General features: G+C 32.7%; 1 protein-coding gene across 2 annotated transcripts in view; it reads left to right on the top strand.

The window, feature by feature from the left end:
• Nucleotides 1–20,387, top strand: part of LOC130901943 (growth arrest-specific protein 2-like) — a 69,006-nt gene that overhangs the window by 44,064 nt on the left and 4,555 nt on the right. For both annotated transcript variants that reach the window (XM_057813658.1, XM_057813657.1), the window contains exons 3-7: nucleotides 12,483–12,607; nucleotides 13,549–13,690; nucleotides 13,872–14,053; nucleotides 14,637–14,838; nucleotides 17,101–17,339. In XM_057813658.1, coding sequence (XP_057669641.1) covers nucleotides 12,483–12,607; nucleotides 13,549–13,690; nucleotides 13,872–14,053; nucleotides 14,637–14,838; nucleotides 17,101–17,339 — 890 coding nt within the window. The remainder of the gene's footprint in view (nucleotides 1–12,482; nucleotides 12,608–13,548; nucleotides 13,691–13,871; nucleotides 14,054–14,636; nucleotides 14,839–17,100; nucleotides 17,340–20,387) is intronic.

Raw genomic sequence — 20,387 nt, 5'->3', positions numbered from 1 at the left:
AACGAATTTGTCTATTAATACAAATTTACTTCACAAAAATATTAATGAAAATACATTTGAACATTAAAAACTAATTTTAGTGCTAGACGAAACAACATGTGTAGATGAATGAAATAGTTAGAGAAGTTATGATCCTAATTAACCAATCAACCAAGCTTTCTTTATTTTCAACTGTTCCATCTGTATATCAATGATAAATAAAAACAATAACAACTAGGACAATCATTTTTACCGGAGGCAATATATAACCGAGTTAACTTATACACTACAACAAAAGTAAATTCTCAATTTCCTTATACAAAAGCGGTAATGGTTGCTTTCTATTACTTTGAATATCCAGGAATATTGTTCTTTTTGGAGTAATTTGTGTTTTCTCTCATACCATTCCAACGTATTCAAGAAGAATTTGAAAAATATCTATTAATCATATCCTGTTCACACTAAATTCAAGATAAAACAACGAATATCGAAGACGCGGGAAATATTTATAAGTTACTTTATTACAGTATAAGTTAATTTATTACAGAGAGTATCATAAAAGTAGGAATATGTAGTAGATTCATTGAATTACAGAGCTACATAAGAGGCAGTTAATGGCTATGACACAAAGGGTTAAATTTATGTCATTCATCCGAATGAGAAATGGCTGCTACCCGCGAATAAAATACTATACTTAATATACAACTATCAGAAACAAACATAATTTATGTATTAGTAATTTTTGTAATGATCATTAAGAATAATATTACTACAGTTATTGAAAGTTACGAGTAGATTTTCTTTACCCGTCATATTATAAGTAGTACTTTCTGTGGTAGCTGTAATTTCTGTATGGTACAGGTATTCTTATTAATTACTACCACATTTTTTGTTCCTCGTTCTAACTTGTTATTTATGTTGTCGTCAAAGTAATTTTTACAAATTACAGTTGATTTCCACCCTCCCATCAATGAAATGAATGACCTGTATAAAATTAAGGATATTACAGTTTGGCAAATACAGGAGTGAATGTCGAGAAATGTACGAGAGGCACGAAATTTAAATGAGAAAGTATTCGGATGACAAAGAGGGTAATTAGTACGGTAAATAATCATATTACTAAATTCTGTACCCCAGAATAAAATATATATTCTCGGTATCCAGTAAAAAAAATTAAAGTAGGTACCCACGCAGTGCTCTCCACTATCTAACAGACACAATATGACTGACAATAGTAGTCAAGTATACCTACTTGATGGATCGTACTAATCCCTACTACCATCATCTAATTACGCGCCTTGACGGCGTGGCTATTTCACATTCATTTCTGTATTTGCCAAATCAGAAACATACTAGTTCGCTTACCAACTTGTTCATATCAACTTTTTGTATGGTGCATTCAGAATTTTAGTAATTTAAAGACAAAAGAGTAACATGTATATTGACCATAAGAACTCCGCTGTAATCGTCTATATTTATGAAATCTAATTCGATTGGGTGGCAGAATCCCAGAACCCCAGAACTAATGATTGATGTTATGGTGAAGATTCAAAGTACTTTTAAGTAGAAAGCCCATAGTAATGACGACTTTTACTTCTTGTTTAATACAGCAAAATACACGAGTAACACGTTTTCGGAGAAAGAAGAGGTTTTTTACTTTGACTGCCATTAAATTTAATTTTATTGAAAGAATCACTGCTACGCATCTCGACTTTCAAAACCACTGGTAGTGTTCGAAATATTCATCTTGTACGTGAAATATTATATTTCATTAGGAGTCTGGAAATAAGGATTTTTTCGTATGCGTGTGACAAATTCACGGGAAGTCATGCAATCACGGAACAATTCATTGCTGGACGTGTTATGTACGTTACTTTTTATTATACTACAACACAACAATGCAAAAAAGGATAATAATTAAATTTAGAACATTTTATTTTCATGTAATCATAATACATCGTATCATGAGTAACATTTCCATAGCAACAATATATTTATTATCGAGAAAATCCAGATATTCCTTAAAGCATATTAGAGCTAGCTGCACAAGCCAGTGCTGATTTGTTACCAGTAAAATCCAATTCAAAATATAAACACGAGTTTCAACTTTTTATGGAATGGTGAGTTTAAGTTAAAACTGAAAGGGATGATATTCTTCTAGTTTATTTTGTCGAAAAGTTAAGAATATGAAACCTTCCATGTTATGGAGTCGGTTCTCAATACTAAAGAGTTGTTTAGCTATAAAAAATTGCTGGCAAGACAAAATATTAAAAAACTATTGTTTTTTTGAAGCGTTAGGATGTGAATCACAAACCAAAAAAATCCAGGGTACTAACGTTGAACGAGTAACCACATTTTTATGCAAAGTTTCAGATGAATAAGTGTATATTGTAGAGATGATTAGATCCGTTTGAAATAATAGGCTCTTTATTGTTTTATTTTGCGAGATGGAACAAATCATATGTCAAAAAGTTTTACCATTCCCAATGAAAGATGTACAGGGTTATTCTAAATTATGGACCCATTTTTAAAAATTCGTATTTATTAAAGTCTAAATGCTACATGAATAATTTTTATACCTATGAAGAGAGGAAGTTTCAAAGTTTTTTTAATGTATTACAAGTGTTCAATGTGGTCTCCAGCAGATGCACGGTAAAAATCTACGCGTCATCTGTGTGTGTGTCATCCTCCATCATTTCTAGCACATTACCGCAAAATTCGAGGCGCTTCTCTTTGTTATTAGGGTTTATAGCCTGCAAGAATTCTAAACGGTAGGGCTTGTACAGCAAATGCCGTCTCATAACTTTCCATACAGTTGGTTGGGGTATTCCAAGTTCTCTATTAGCTTTATTGGTAGACTTACTTGGGCTGCGAATAAAACTGTCTTCTATCCGTCTGACATCATCTTCTGACACACTGTAAAATCCAGATTTTCGACATTTTTTCTTTCAAGTTTCACATCAAACATAACCCTTTCAATAATACCTGACTTTCTTTGTATAAATTACTGTTTTTCTGTAAATCGAAGTTTTTGTGTAAGACACAATTTTTTCTGTAAATTTTTACCTTAAACTTGATTTTTTCAATGATATTTTTCTTTTTTCTGTATAATTGTCACAAAACTTCAATTTTTCCAAAAGAAAATTATGTTTTTTTTACCGATTTTTACTTGTACCGATTTTTATAAAATTTTTTTTGTTTTTCTTTCCAAATCCAGTTTTATTTGTAAATTTCTTTTCGAAACATTACATGATAATTGATTTTTTTCTGTAGAAAATCCTGCATTGATATTTTTTGTAAAGATAGAGTTTTTTCTGTAAAATCTGTTTGTTTTTCGGGAAATCTATTTTTTACAAATCTTTTCCCTTGAAAACTCATTTTTATAATTTCGTAAAATTTAACAAACTTTTTTCTGTAAAACTAGATTTTTTCTCTTTTTTCTTCAAGGTTTTTAACTGTGGTTTTAAGATTTCATAAATACTCATATTTCCTATAAACACATTAATTTTCTCGATGTACTTTTTCATATTTGAAAATTGAAATTTTTCGTTATGCTAAGATTTTTCCGTAAAACTTTTTCAGGATCTCAGTTGCCTTCTTTGCAGTCATTAGTTCCAACTTTACCGGCCGTAGTTAAAGATTCTCCGTTGCTAATGCAAGAAATAGACAATTTAAGACTGACAAACTGACAGTCTCTTTAAATTGATTAAAACAACGAGTAATGCTTTTTCTAGTTGGTGGTTTAATACAAATTCAGCACGAAATGCCTGCTGCACTACAGTTTGCGACTCACTTCTTGCGAACTCAATAACACAGAAAAGGATGTGCTCCACAATCGCCATCTCACTCACAACTGGCAGTGACAGAGAATGGCGGCCTATTGCCGCGAGAACTCTAGCGGCTGCTTCTGGAACCATCACCGCCTGTCTACACTTATACATTAAAAAACAACTTTGAAACTTCCACTTTTCATTGGTATAAAAATTAAATATGATTCAATTTTGACGTAGCTTTTGATATGATGTGTGAATGAAATCATATCATCGATTTGTCAATCATAATTCTCAATTGACAAGAGTAAGAACTGTCATTACTTATCAATATTCTTTTAGTAATCCAAACACTATGTGTAGTTTGTAGATAAAATATATGATACTTAGTCTTGATTGATTTAATGCAATCGATACGATACGATACCGTGATGTATTATTTTTAACATATTAAGCATCTACTCTTGACAAAACTAATTATCATGTAGTATAACTATATCGGTCAAGGTAGATATGAAACTGTCTCAAATATATTGACCTCTTACCATTTTAATGAATAACGTTACAATCACTAATCGTGTTTATAAACAAGAATTTCTCATTGTGCTGATAATATAATTAATAAATGTTCGCTTTTTATAAAAATTCCAAAAAATTTTTTTATTATTTCGTACACGACGAGGGATAAAAAGATATAATATATATAATATAAGTTAAATAAACCTGGATAAATGCTTCTTTAACCAAAAAAATTGTCTGAGTTTGAGTTTGATAACTTCGCGTAACCTTTTTGAAATGCCACAAAAGCCACAATAATTATCGGTCTTAATGATCCACCTCGCTCTTAAAATAACTTAGAATAACATCACACTAATCCCAAAATATGGATATCATAATTTGCTGGTAGAAAACGTAACTTTGAATTTCTTTGTCGTTAATGGTTAATGGTTAATTCCATAATTATTCATTATAGGAATGATAAGATGATGAAACAGAATGTTGATTTCAGTTGTTGTCAGATTAAAAAAGCACAACCTTAAATTCCCCGTCAGAAGACTTTTCCTCAGGAAGTGGAAATCGGCTTCAGTTAAAGTATATTTAAATAACTGGTACACGGATGGGGTGAACAATTAATATTAAATTGGACTCCACAAGTTTTCTAACGAAAGACGTTGAAAATGAATAAAAAGAGTGAAAAAGCTGGAAACACCTTATGAATCAAATTAATAATAAAAACTGAACAAACTAAAACTATCCCCGGACACGATTAACCAAATTAATATTTATTGATAAGAACAATAAAAAATATTTCAGCAACAAATAAATTTATTGAAAAAATAATTAATTCGCATTATATATATCTTAATATATATAAATCTCGTGTCACAATGTTTGTCCTCAATGGACTCCTAAACCACTTAACCGATTATAATAAAATTTGCACACCATGTGCAGTTCGATCCAACTTGAGAGATAGGATAGTTTAAATCTCAAATTATAGTCGCAATTTTAATTTATTGCTAATTATTCGTCTGTTATTATTTGACAGTCAAAATTATCTGTTAAAATTAATAATGTCAAATGCCACCGAAAAAATCTAACCTCAACAACGCGTGCACCAGAGAGGCACGACGCAAACGTGTTGTTGAGGTTAGATTTTTTCGGTGGCATTTGACATTATTATTTGACAGTCAAAATTATCTGTTAAAATTAATAATGTCAAATGCCACCGAAAAAATCTAAACTGAATAACGCGTGCACCAGAGAGGCACGACGCAAACGTGTTGAAAGAGCTCAGCAATTACCAGAACAAATCGAAACAAGAAATGCAGCTCAAAGAATCAGGACTGCAGAAAGTCGTGCACAAGAATCTCAAGAACAGCGTGACGAACGTCTGCGACAGAATATTACGAGAACAAGAGCGGCACGAGAACGAAACATAGCTACAGTACGAGTACTAGATCGACAAAGGCAACGGATCAGCCGCTCATTAACACGTGCATCATTCGTTCGGCTTGCCTTTGAATATGCACCAGATATTAACTACTCAGCGCATTCAAAAATTGCTATCGGTGGAATGGATAAAGTATGTCAATATTGTCAGGCATTGAAATTTCGGAATGAAGCAGCCGGCATGTGCTGCGCATCAGGAAAAGTTGTGCTGTCACCTCTACCCGCTCCGCCGGAGCCTTTATTATCCCTTCTTACTGGCAATTCAGATGATTCCAAATTATTTTTGCGTAAGATACGCAAATTTAATTCTTGCTTCCAAATGACGTCATTTGGGGCAACTAAAATTTGCGATCGTGCATCCGATGGACGTAATTTTGAAACTTCATTCAAAATTCAAAGCCAGGTGTACCATAAAATCGGATCACTGATGCCAATGCCTGATAACAATCCGAAATTTCTTCAAATTTATTTTATGGGCGATTGTGAAGAGCGCGTGACGACTCGGTGCCTGTATAATTTTATTGAACAAGCAGAGGAAAGAGCAATTGTGATATTATTGGAAAATTTTTTAGAAGATCACAATCAACTAATTCAATTGATCAAAAGAGTTTCGCCACGACTGCAAAATGACAATTATCAAATCGTCATTAAAGCCGACAAAGTACCATTAGGTGAACATGCTGGTAGATTCAACGCTCCAACTGTTGATGAGGTTGCTGTTATCATGGTTGGTGATCCAGTTGACGAAAGATCTATAAAAATTACACGGCGAGACAACACTGTCAGTACGATTTCGGATCTACACCGTTCATATGATGCACTACAATATCCATTAATATTTTGGCAAGGACAAGATGAATATCACCTCAATATCAAACAGTATGATCCAAATACCGGTAAATTTGACAATTATCTATTTATTTTCTTACTGTATGTATAGATTTTAATTTCGTATTGCATTTTATTTTTTATTTTTTTAGGTGATTACAGAAATAAAAAAGTTAGCTCAATGAACTACTACGCACACCGAATAATGGTTAGACAACATCAAGACAATTATATCCTTCGATATCGTCAGCTGTTCCATCAATACATTGTTGATATGTATGCTAAGGTCGAAAGCGAACGCTTGCGATTCCTTCGATTCAACCAGGCGAAACTACGATCGGAAGAATATATTCACTTACGAGATGCTGTTGCTGGAAACATCGATGGAAATTTAAATCCCAATGACATCGGTAATGCTTTCATTTTACCTTCAAGCTACATCGGCAGCCCACGGAACATGCAGGAATACATACAAGATGCGATGACTTACGTACGTCATTACGGCCGACCGGATTTATTTATTACATTCACATGTAATCCGAATTGGGAAGAGATACAAACTTTACTATTGCCAGGACAACAAGCCATTCATCGTCATGATTTAACTGCACGGGTGTTTAAACAAAAATTGAAATCCTTAATTGATTTTATTGTTAAATATTCAATTTTTGGTATCACACGTTGTTGGCTGTATACGATAGAGTGGCAAAAGCGAGGTTTGCCTCATGCCCACATTTTGGTTTGGCTTAAAGATAGAATCCGTCCTGAAGAAATCGATCAAATAATTTCAGCCGAAATTCCAGACCCATTAATTGATCAAGAATTATTTGATATTGTCACCAAACACATGATCCATGGGCCATGCGGTGCTTTCAACATGACGTCACCGTGCATGGAAAATGGAAAATGTAAAAAAAACTTCCCAAAGCCGCATACGAATGACACGATCACGGATATTGATGGTTATCCAATGTATCGCCGCAGAAGTACTGAGAATGGTGGCCACACATTTACAATGCGACTGCCGAACTTTCCAAATCAAGTTGAGTTTGATAATCAGTGGGTGGTACCATACTCACCACTACTTTCAAAAACTTACAAAGCTCATATCAATGTTGAGCTTTGCAGTTCTGTTAAATCAATTAAGTATATTTGTAAATATGTAAACAAAGGCAGTGATTTGGCCATATTTGAAGTACAAAACAAATAAAAATGACGAAATAGCACGATACCAAATGGGCAGATACATTAGCAGCAATGAAGCTATTTGGCATATTCTCAGCTTTCCCATCCACGAAAGAGATCCTGCTGTCCAACATCTGGCAATACATCTTGAAAACGGTCAACGTGTATACTTTACTGGAGAAAATGTTCTCCAAAGAGCGTTCGAAGCTCCGAAAACGACTCTAACTGAATTTTTTACATTGTGTCAAAAACCTGATGTTTTTGGCCAATTCGCGAAGACATTGGTGTATGGTGATGTTCCACGTTACTTCACATGGAACAAATCCAGTAAAAAATGGGAGCCACGGAAACAAGGAAAACCACATCCTTCCATTACAGGCATATTCAAAGCTAAGACATTGGGGAGACTTTACACGGTACATCCAAAGCAACGTGAGTGCTTCTATTTACGTTTGTTATTGGTGAATGTTCCCGGACCAACGTCTTTTGAATTTTTACGAACAATTAATGGTCGAGTATTCAATACATACCAGGATGCATGTCGTGAACTGCAATTGCTAGAAGACGATAACCATTGGGACTTAACGCTTGCTGATGCTGCGTTGACATCAACACCGAATAACATTCGTCAGTTGTTTGCAATTATTTTGACGACATGTTATCCCTCGCAAGCACAAACTTTGTGGGAAAAATATAAAAATTGTATGACAGAAGACATCTTGCACCGAATTAGACAAACAAATCAATGCCAAAACATAGATTATACACCAGAGATGTACAATGAAGCATTGGTCTTGATCGAGGATTTATGTGTTCTTATTTCAAATTTACCACTTAATCATTATGGTATGCCATCACCTAATCGTCCAGCCACCGACTTAGTCAATACCGATTTACAACGAGAAAAGCAATATGACCATGGAAGTTTAGCAACAATTATCATGAACAGTGAACCATTACTGACAGCAGAACAAAAAATTATTTATGATCGGATTATGCTGGCTGTTGCTGCTGAACAAGGCGGTTTTTTTTTCTTGGATGCACCCGGTGGAACCGGTAAGACATTTTTAATATCGTTGATTCTTGCCAAAATACGGTCGCAACAAAAAATCGCATTAGCAGTAGCATCGTCAGGCATTGCGGCTACTTTACTGGATGGTGGGCGAACAGCACATTCAACATTCAAGCTGCCATTGGACGTTCATAATAAACCAGATGCAATGTGTAACATCAAAAAGAATAGTGGAATAGCTGCAGTGTTGCGAAAGAGTTCTATAATAATTTGGGATGAGTGCACAATGGCACACAAATATTCACTTGAAGCATTAAACAGAACTATGCAAGATTTAAACAGCAATAATAGACTTTTCGGTGGTGTTATCTTACTTTTGTCTGGTGACTTCCGGCAGACCTTACCGGTTATACCTCGCTCAACTTTCGCGGATGAGATTAATGCATGTTTGAAACAATCATTCTTATGGCGAAGTGTTGAAACACTTCGATTGACCATAAATATGCGAGTACAATTGCAAAATGATCCATCAGCACAAATATTTTCCGAACAACTACTAGATATTGGGAACGGTAAAATAGAACTGCAACCAAATACGCAATGCATTAAACTACCAGACAATTTTTGCACTGTTGTTCAGGATAAAAATGAATTGATTCAGAGTATTTTCCCGGATATACAGAATAATTATTTGAATCATGAATGGCTCAGTCAACGGGCGATTTTGGCAGCCAAAAACGTTGATGTTGACGAAATTAACTTCCAGATACAACAGTTGTTACCAGGCGATCTGATGTCTTTTAAATCAATCGATACTGTTGTTGATGAAAATGAAAGTGTAAATTTTCCGATTGAATTTTTAAATTCATTAGATATACCTGGAATGCCACCACATAATCTTCGATTAAAGATTGGTTCCCCTATTATTCTCCTCCGTAATTTGAATCCGCCTCAATTATGTAACGGTACGCGTTTGGTCATCAAAAAGATCACCGGTAACATTCTTGAAGCAACCATTTTGGCTGGGAAGTTTAAAGGAAAAGTGGTTTTGCTGCCACGTATTCCGATGATACCATCAGATTCTACCATACCCTTCAAAAGGCTACAGTTTCCAATTCGTTTAGCTTTCGCCATGTCTATAAATAAATCTCAAGGTCAAACAATGTCCATTTGTGGTTTAGATTTGGAAAATCCATGTTTTTCTCATGGGCAACTATATGTTGCGTGTTCACGTGTTGGGAAACCGTCGAATCTATTTGTGTTAGCTAAAGACAGGTTAACCAAAAACATTGTGCACCGATTGGTGTTAAATTAAATTGAAATTGAAAGTATTTATAATTCAAAAAAAGAGACATTAATGTTTAAAAGTTTAAGACTGTCTGCCTTGCCTACCTCATTCATGATGTTTAAGCGTCACATGTTATTTACTGTATTATACTGTAATATACTTATTTGTTATAAAATTAAATGGAAATAATAAATCTGATAAATTTTTATTTTGTATTGATTTCTGCTTAATATCAAGTGTAAGAACATTTTAATTAATTGTGTTCAACGTACTTCCCCTTCAAATCTCAATCCAGTGAATTTGTATACCACCATCAACATTTTCGTCTTTGTTCGTAAATAATTTCATTGTACTAAAGGGTTATAGTAGTAGAAAGTCAAATAAGGAGATCACCATTTTTTTTTTTCAAATACCATCTGTGTAAATAAGCATAGTGGACTCCGTGTCTGATGTTCTTTTATCGTTCCTCTTAGATTGTTTACTATAATGTAATATAACAAAAACTTCAGCCACAGCAACGCGTGGCCGGGTCAGCTAGTATATATATATATATATATATATATATATATATATATATATATATATATATATATATATATATATATATATAATATATATATATAATTGAATTTTTTTGTTTGTGGTGTACCTGTTGAGTACTTGGGTGTGGTTGAAACTTCAACCGGGCAGCTGTAGAACTGCAGAAAAAAATAAAATAAGGAAGGAAACGGGAACACAGATGTAAATTAATGAAGAAGGAACGACTAGAAAGAACAGATTTGATTAAAAGGAGATAAAATAAATAGAAAATACGAATATATGAAAACTATCATACAAAATTTGCTAAAACAAAAAGATAACTCTGTGTACAAAAAAAAGCAAAGAAAAACTTACCAGGCAAAGTAAAGAATGAAAATACAAATTTACTAAAATTTACTTTGATTTAAGGTGTAGATAGGTAGAGGAGGGATTCAAATAAATTCCTAGGCTTTATTGAATTAATAAATAAATCAGTGACTACTGTGACTACTGTGCCACAATACGTGAACAAAGGAATACTCAAAATGTTGAAAGCCGAATGGCATGTTACGAAACACGGAACCATTTCGTTACATGTTGTCTGCTCATTGCTTTTTGTGGTAGTTAAATGCAGATTCGTTCTTTGCCCATAAAAATCGAATAGTGAGACGTTCTTCTCAAGATCAATACCCAAGCATCAACTGTATGACAAGTATCACCGTCTGTCTCCACATGGAGGATGAAATTTCTCCACAATTTGGAGTTTTAAAATGCTACAGATTTGTAACCTCTTTTATAATTTAGTACTACCTACTTTGAAGCGCACTTACTTGAAGAACTGTAAAAACAATTCCGACAGTTAAACTCATATACCATAACCAGTTTTAAAGAAGCGCGCTTATAATACCAATTTACACCACAAAAGTATTGAATTCTTCTAGTTGACGTATTCTTCACAACACTATAAAGAAATCAGAGTATCGCCGAAAAACACGAGGGCTCAGGTAAAAAAGTCGGAGGATTATTAGAAGAAAGCCGCCTATCATTTGCAATAAATAAAATATTTCTTTTGCTCTTCATTGTAAACAGTGGCGGTTAGGTTAGGTTGTATTTAATGCATGTTATAAATCTTCTTATGATACTCTATTTTTGTAATCAATTTTATTCTTTTGTTATTCAAATTCATTGAGAAAGGAGAGAACATTAAAGAAAATTACACGTTCCATTTTGAAAAATATGAGATATTAATATTATAAGAATTTGACAACGATGTATGGAAAAGTCGTGTTTAACATTTAAAAAAGAAAGATAATGAATATTCTATTTTAGCACCGGTAACGCCAATAATAATTAATCAATGATTCCAGTTCCGAAGAGTATTGCTTTACATATTAATATATTAGATTTTTGTTTTTTTTAATATTTTGAAGAGATTTATGTATTAAATTATATTGTAGACAAAAAATTATCTCACCTTCGAAAGTAATGCGAAAGAATTAATGTCTGCGAGTTGGATTTAAAGCAATGATGTGATAATATGTAGCTGCTTATTCATTGCGTCAAACAAAACAAGAAAACCAATAATTTAAATTCTATCATTCATATCTAATAAAGGTTATTGTATGCGGAAAAAAATTTAAATCAAAATTCCTGCCAATTTTACTATAAATACTGTAAATCATTTCATCTCTTGCCCAAAGCGAGTTGTGGGCAAAATTCTATTTTTATAAAATTCCATTGCAAAAATTGGATCATAACATTATTGTCTATTATCCTACAACCACTGAAGTACTTTTTCTGCCCTCAAATGAATATAGAATACTTTTAATATAAAGTTTGAAAGTATCAGAGCATATTTTTTATACTCCTCATAAATATTTATATAAATCTATTTGTTAAGAAGCACAATACAATCATGCGTACAAAAATACAATTTAATATTTTCCAGGTATCGAATATATTAACAAAGATAATTTTCTTGAAGAACTGGATAATGGCGTAGTTCTTTGCCATTTGGCACAAATAATAACTGGAGAAGTGAAAAAGGCATTGGACAAAGGATTGGTAAAAGGAGTAAGTAGAAGATAAAAAAAATAAATCTGTTCTAGAAAATAAGAACTATTGCTGATATTATTGTCAAACATATTATTGTCAAATTCACAAATAACTTGCTCGTTTTTTTTTCATTTTTATTTCTGCAGATTGTATCAAAAATCAATTGCTATGAAAATTGAATTCATTCATGATATATTTTATATAAGTAAAAAAAGTAATAGAGAACAACTAACAATTGTGGATAAAAATGGTTAAAAATATGAAGTATTTTATTGGATTTATGCGAATGTTGAGAGTCATTAAATTTGAACATACTATCAACACTCTTTAACTCGACAAGTTCCCCTCCGCAAACGACCATTTTGAAAGTGCGCATGTGATCGATACCTAAACTGATTCGGAATCAAGACCGATAACAAAAAAATTAGCAAGCTCTTAAGCACTTTTAATTTGTTACACTTTCATAGTGTCTGACGAGAACGAAAATTAGAGATTTTTGGTCGCTGCTGACCTTGGCTGTCATACTGTGGAAAAATTTTATTTTTTATTTGAATATATGCCAAAATTATGACACATTTAAAAAAATATTTAACACATGAATATTATTATCCATCTTCTTTACTTTTTGTTAAAAGGCTTTAAAGAATATTCAGAAAATATGTTGAATTATCATACAAGTGTTTTTATAATAATTATTATATAGGTTTAGAGCTTGATTAGTACATACGCATATATATTTTACAATTTTATGTAAAATTGAATGATGAAAAAATTAGGTTATTTCTTTGGATTTCATTTTTTTTAAACTATGTCGGTCATGAAGGTCACGTCTATGCATATCGTCCATTTTTTTCTTTATAAATTATCGTAATGAGCCTGAAATTGCCTGAATGTTTATGTTACTAACAGAGAGATAGCAAAAGGAATTGACTTCTATCAATTGTAAGCTTAATTTCTAGCCACTACCCAAAATTCGAGGAAAATGTTTCGAAAAAGCTGCAAGAGGAAGTTTTTACTCTAGAGATAATATGGAAAATTTTATTCGATTCTGCAGATCACTTGGAGTTCATGAAAATTTACTGTTTGAAAGTGAAGATTTAGGTAATCTTTTCATGCAAATATAAATTGGTATATTACGAATTTCACGATTCTAATCCATTCGTGTGTGGACTAATTTAATCAATCTATCGAAATAACTCTTTCAATATTTATAAAAAATAGTATTGGACATCCTAAAGAGCCGTCCAGTATACCTATATAAAATTTACCATTGATTTTTTAGTTCTACATCACCAACCACGTAATGTTATTCTCTGTTTACTGGAAGTTGCCCGAATAGCTTCAAAATTTGGCATTGAACCACCGGGATTGGTACAACTAGAAAAGCAGATTGCTGAAGAAGAAAGAGATTCTTTCGATTCAAGACTCAGTTCGCTATTATCTTGGCAATTCCCAAATATTACAGTAAGCTATTATCTTAGTCAATACATGTAGTAATTAATTTTTTTAAATAAAATATGGCTACTCTATATATTTTGAGATGCCACGAAGAAGACTAAGAGCTGCCTCCATTCTAAATATTACTGTCCTTAAATCTTAAGCTGAGCACTATTATCATAGAGTAAATAGTGGTACATATTTGTCTTCGAAATGTGAATTTGTTAAGAGAACATGTGCAACCAAGCTTTACGTGTAAATAATGTGACAGTCATTAAACACCCACCCTATTCGCCTGATTTAACTATGTATGATTGTTGGTTACACTTCAACCTAAAGAAATAATTGCCAAGTCGACGTTTCATGACGGAGAATGAGGTAGATCGAGCAATTGAAAATTTTTTGAGATCATTCCAAAAGATTACTAACTAAAGATTACTCTAAAAAGACGAGTAATTTTCATCTATCTCAAAATATATTGCGTTACCTATGTATAGTAAATCGTGTCAGATCATACATTCAAATATTTCTATTACGTCGTAACTTTCAAAAAGTATCTGTTAAAATCTCAAGATGATCAGAGGAATAACTATATAGGGATATTTTTTAGGAAACAACTCCAAATTATTCCAAGATGAAGCAAAGTTATTCAGCTGGAGCAATATCGTCTGTTTTAGATAGATGGAATTCTCATCATGTCGTCTTAGTGGACCAATCAGTTGATCTGACCTCTATATCTGTAACTAATAATACCAGTGGAGCAAGTGACGGCGTTCCAAGTGATAATACTGAGGATGAAGAGTGGTCACGAGGTATTAAAAAATAATTTATTATTATATTTAGAATACAAAAAGAAAGACTATTCTATCTAATTAACGAATCCTTTGAATGAATAATAACACTGGTCGACAAAAAAATTTTTATAGTAACACAAGAATGAATAGCATATTGTGATAAAATGCTCCTATATAAATACAAAAATATGAAAAAAACAAAATGTAACATGTAAGGTTTTTATGTTACATTCATAGAACCATATTCATTGGTAAAATATTTAATATTTAAAAAAAAAATAATTTCACGTTTTTTAAATCGTATATATTGACAATAATTATAGTTCACATCTAATAAACATGCCTCACATCAATTAAAAACAAAAAAAATGACTTTAAATATCAATTAGCTCTACTTTTTTCTTTTATGAGCGGTTGCACTTTCTTTATAAAAACCAACAGTAATCACCCATCATGGCCAAACCCATCGTCCTTGATACTGAATTTCCATTGTTCAAATATTTTGGTGGAACCTTTCACCCTGTTCATCACTGACAGCTCTCAAATTTTCGGGAAAAAATGTCAGATGGGAATGGAGGAAATGAATTTCCAATGACACTCGAGCGAGGGAATGGATTTGTAGGCGTCTAGAAGCTCATCAACTAACTGTTGGTAGTTTGGATCCATATCGTTGCCCAAAAATCCCCTCATTTCACTAACAAATACCTTCCACGCTCTAAGCTGCTGTCTTGTGAGCTTTTTTGCAAAATTGTCATCGTCCAGCAATTTTCTCATTTGTGGTCTAATAAAAATACCTTCCTTTAATTTGATTTAATTTAATCACTCAACTGAGGAAAGACTTCTAAGGTATTTGAATCCAACACACTCTTTATCCTTAGCATTTACAAAGCATCTTCTAAAACAATATTTTGCGAATCTATAGGCGCAATCGGTACTGGTAAATCTTCGTTATGGGGAACAAGTCGAATAGTAGACGGCAAATTTCGATACTCGATCTTGTACTTTCCTTTCTTAGAATAACCTTCAGTCTTTGTCAGACAAAAAAAACAGTCGTCAAAATGGCTAGTAGGTTCCCGTCATACCATTGGAATTGCAAAAGGCATGCTTTTTTTCTTCCTATTCATCCACTGCTTGTCTTGATTTCCAATTAAAGTACCAAAATATTTGAAATGGGCTTTTTTCACCTTTTCGGAAAATGGCCTGGCGCGTTTGACTCGACATTTTCGTCTTTATAATCACTTTTTGCACTATGAACCACTTACTATGAAACTCAACAGAATGCTAATTTTTAATATTATTTTTATGTTTATTACTCTGAATAATAAAGTTCAGGATATTGACCACTCCTTTATAAAATTACCTACCTGCTAATGTAAACAGGGATAATTAAGCTATTGAAAAGTGGTACGTGTTAGAGCTTAATAATTATTTTTTCTGTTATTGGACGGGTGTTTCCATTTTAAAAACAAAGGTCTCGCCTGTGTTACGAAAATCTTGTCGGTCAGTGTAATATAAGAAATATAAATGACTAAAGATAGATAATAAAAAAAATCTCTTGACAGAAATTAATGTCTAGAAATCATAAGTAGAAAAGTGTTTGAAAAGTACATGTCGCTTTTTTGTCACTAAGAAAAAGCTCTAGCGATAGGTTATTGAATATCCGAGAGTGCGATATCGGACGATCCCATCCCAATTGATAATTTTTATCTAACGTTCGTCTTGTACATTGTCGTATTGCAGAATAACATCTTTTCTGTTTAAAATAGCCAGTTACTTTTCTACTAAGAATTGATTCAATTCGACACTTATATACTTCACCAAAAACTCAGAAGCACCTTATTGGGACCGACCTCACACTACTTTGTGGTGATTTCGACTATTTTTTGCGTTTTAGATTATCACATAGGACATCCATTTTTCATCACCTGTGTTAAAGCTATCAAAAAACAGTTCTGTCTGGTGCCGTTGAAGTAATATGTTGCATGTGATAAATTAGTGGTCTTTTTTCCTCTACGGACACATTTTAGGTAACCCAAACACCTATTTTGCTTATTTTTCCAATCAGCCGCAATTCTTGGATGGTTGACAAAGATTTTTATTTGAGATTTCTCGTTTTTCTGACATGGATTTGCTTCCTCTTCTTTCTTTAACATATCTAATACTGTTTGTCTTCCTGGTTACGTACAAGTCAGAGAGATCACATTATAATTGTCGTATTTTCTCTAGAAAATAATATTTCTGCTTTAATTCTAATAATAAGAAATTCTCTCTCATTAATAGGTAGTGGCGAGGATCCAGACCTTGATGTGACTCCTCCAACAAGGCCATCTTCAGGAGGAAGTGACGGTGCTAATACACCGAGTCCATCTCCAACGAACGAATTAGATAGAAAAGTACAATTAGCTGCTAGACTGATGCAGAAAAACTGCAATTGTTCTAGTGGAAGATGTGAAAGATTAAAAATAAGGAAAGTAGGAGAAGGAAAATACAATATAGCCGGAAAAAATGTATTTGTTAGGGTAAGTTAATATTCAACAACAATCATATTATCGTGCTTCGATAATTACAACTATGTCAGATTAAACAATACAAACTTTTCATCGAGGTTACTAAATCAAATTTTCTTCATAGCCATTGGTCTATAAAATAATGACAATTTTTACTAAAACTTCATTTATTACGAGGTCTAGAAATTAAGTAATGGTTTTGTCGAGTTTATGGTAACTGTGAAACAACGAAACTTCTTCTCCCGTATAATGTGTTGTATCGATACATATTTTTTCCAGCTGTCAACAGAGTCAACAGAGTGGGCAAGGTCATTACTTAAAATTGGGTTTTGTGTCACGATAATACACACAATTCTTAGCTTTCAGAAAGATTCCAGTGTTACCACATCCACCATATTCTTCGGAGCTATCACCTTGGAACAAAAACGCCATAAAACAAACGCAATAGGCATCACGTTGTCACCAAATAATATTATGATAAATAATTTTTTCAGCATTACTTAATTGTCAGATCTCGTATACTTCCAATTACCTTTTTCCAGAAACCTTTGTTTTGATTAAAATTTATTTTGATTTTTAAAGTTTGCCAATGGAATAAAAACATATAAGGTAAACATTAGTTGGCTCTAAATACTCTTGCCATAATACCTCACAAAAATCACGAGCTTTTCTTACATTCTGCAATAGTTGAGCCTAACTATCAAAAAAATAAAAATTGTTCCAGTTCACTCATACAAAGCACACTATAATAAAATACAATAACTTTGATTTAATATGTCTAATATATTGAACACCAATTTTTTTAATAGGTTTTAACGCTTTGCTTCAAAAGGAAAAATAATAAAATAAGATTACTTAATATAATCTACATGCTACAAAATTGATACATTTAATCATATTCATGTTATCCAACAAGTAGGATTAAACTGCAAAAATTTCACACCACGCTTAATTCCATGCTTTTTAATATGGTAACACCAGCTTTATCCGTAGCATCTGGTAGTCATTTTAAGGGTAACGTAAATAGGTGCCGCAATGAATTTTTACATTATCGAAAGAAGTGCAAGAAATACCGTTTTGATTTTCAGTATGAGTTTTATTGGAACAAAACGCGTTTGAAAACACTGATTTCCCGTTCCTTCGATCTTTCTTCTCAATTTATCCATTGACACTAATATATATATATATATATATATATATATATATATATATATATATATATATATATATATATATATGTATATAATGTAATTGGATGTGATGAAAATATTCAAATATACTATGGTTGACACCTTACCTGACAATATTTCCAATTTTTCAATACACTCTCCAATAAAGTTAACACATCGATATTCTAGCATTGTACAACCGCTGTAACTAACTGATTTTCCGCACAAAATACTTATCCAAAGAAATTCGTTAATCACGCAAGTTCAAGTTTTGAAAATGGCAAGCAATGCTATGGACCAAATCTGGAGAATATAACTGATGCTCAATCGAGACCTGCGTGGGCTATTGCGTCAGTTTTAATGGCAGACCTTTATATTGATGTGAGCAAATAACTCTGGGCTGTTTTATCCCCTCATTTTTGGAAGTGAATTAATGTAATGTAATTTTTGCGGTGTTTATAAATTTCGATGTTCCCACTCCTTACTTTGTATGTTTTTATCTACACTACTTTAAAAGTCGACTGCGCATGTTGTTCCGAATTTAGCAACACAAACTCATGTTAGTGTTAGTGTGTGGTAGCGGTTATGGTTGCTTCACCTGCAATGTTCTCCATAGTCAACTCACATTTTCACAATCTAATATTTCACATATTTTCCTAAGGGCAAGGTAAGGTTCTGAATCTAATATTTTATCTACATACTTCTGAAGTATGGAGTCTGTGACAGCGAATCTCCTAACCAAAAGTTTTGAGGTGAACAACTCGTCACTGCATCATCTAAACAAAAAGATCGATATCTGTTTCAAATGTGATATGTTACCCCATGTAATAAGTGAGTATTTTTTATTAGTTTATTTAGCATTTGGAAGTAAAAATGCGATTTAAGCCAAAACAATTCTTTTAATTTGTTATTTGAATAAAATATGGTAAAAAAACTCTTCCTGATCTCCTTATGTGTTATATGTGAACATTTCCGACAATAAAAATCATTAATTATATTTACATAGCGTTGTCAGTGGAACACTCTCACTCAGCATGTCTAACGCATCTCTTATCTACGTTGAATTCTATCCTATTTAGTTGTAAATGCAGCTTATTCGTTCACTCATATCATTCGTAGTTCATCACTGAAGAGATCCATATTTCCTGCAAAAAAAATAACAAAACTAAGGATACATCATTGAAAATGCATGCCACATTTGCTGCCATTTCAACGATTGTAGTAGCGTTAATTAATCTTGAAGAGATTTTCCCAATCATATGATTAAGACTCTCGTTGTTATTTTGCGTGAAACCTCCAAGATACCGTTGCAAAAATGCGTCCTTGCTTTCAATTAAACAAAAGGACTTAAAACAAAATTTAAATAGGGGTATCGCACAGCTGTCTACAGGTTTAAAATTCGAGTATCGAGGCCCATCATTTGATACGCGGTAACTCCGTTAGTTTCGCTCGGATTGACCTCAAATTGGTACAGAACACTCCCTACCTATTATACATACAGAAAAAAAAATGTAAAAAACTGCTTTATCTTACCATTCCCCTGAAGTATACTCCAAAACTGAATTTATGTAGGGATTAACTCTTTTGATCGCTAGTATTTAATCACCGCGCGATACTCAACACAATCTATTTTTATACTGAGATGTAGTTCTAGCATATTTAAGCTTTTACTGTAGGCACGCTCCAACAACTTCAAACCTATAGATTTCTAGCGTGAGTCGGTACTCATATAATAATTGTGTTGATTAATAAATGGCTTAAGTGCTGAACAAAGGAGCCAAACTTTTTATATAAGAATATGCTCTTTATATTGCAGTACTATTAACCTAGGCAAATGTTCCATGCTATTTTTGCTAAGATATGATGTATCTTTTATAGTGGAATTATATTA

The sequence above is a fragment of the Diorhabda carinulata genome, chromosome X (genome assembly GCF_026250575.1).
Source record: "Diorhabda carinulata isolate Delta chromosome X, icDioCari1.1, whole genome shotgun sequence".
In the NCBI taxonomy this organism is placed as follows: domain Eukaryota; kingdom Metazoa; phylum Arthropoda; class Insecta; order Coleoptera; family Chrysomelidae; genus Diorhabda; species Diorhabda carinulata.
Note: the sequence above shows the minus strand (reverse complement) of the source record. Positions and strands in the feature narration are given on the sequence as shown.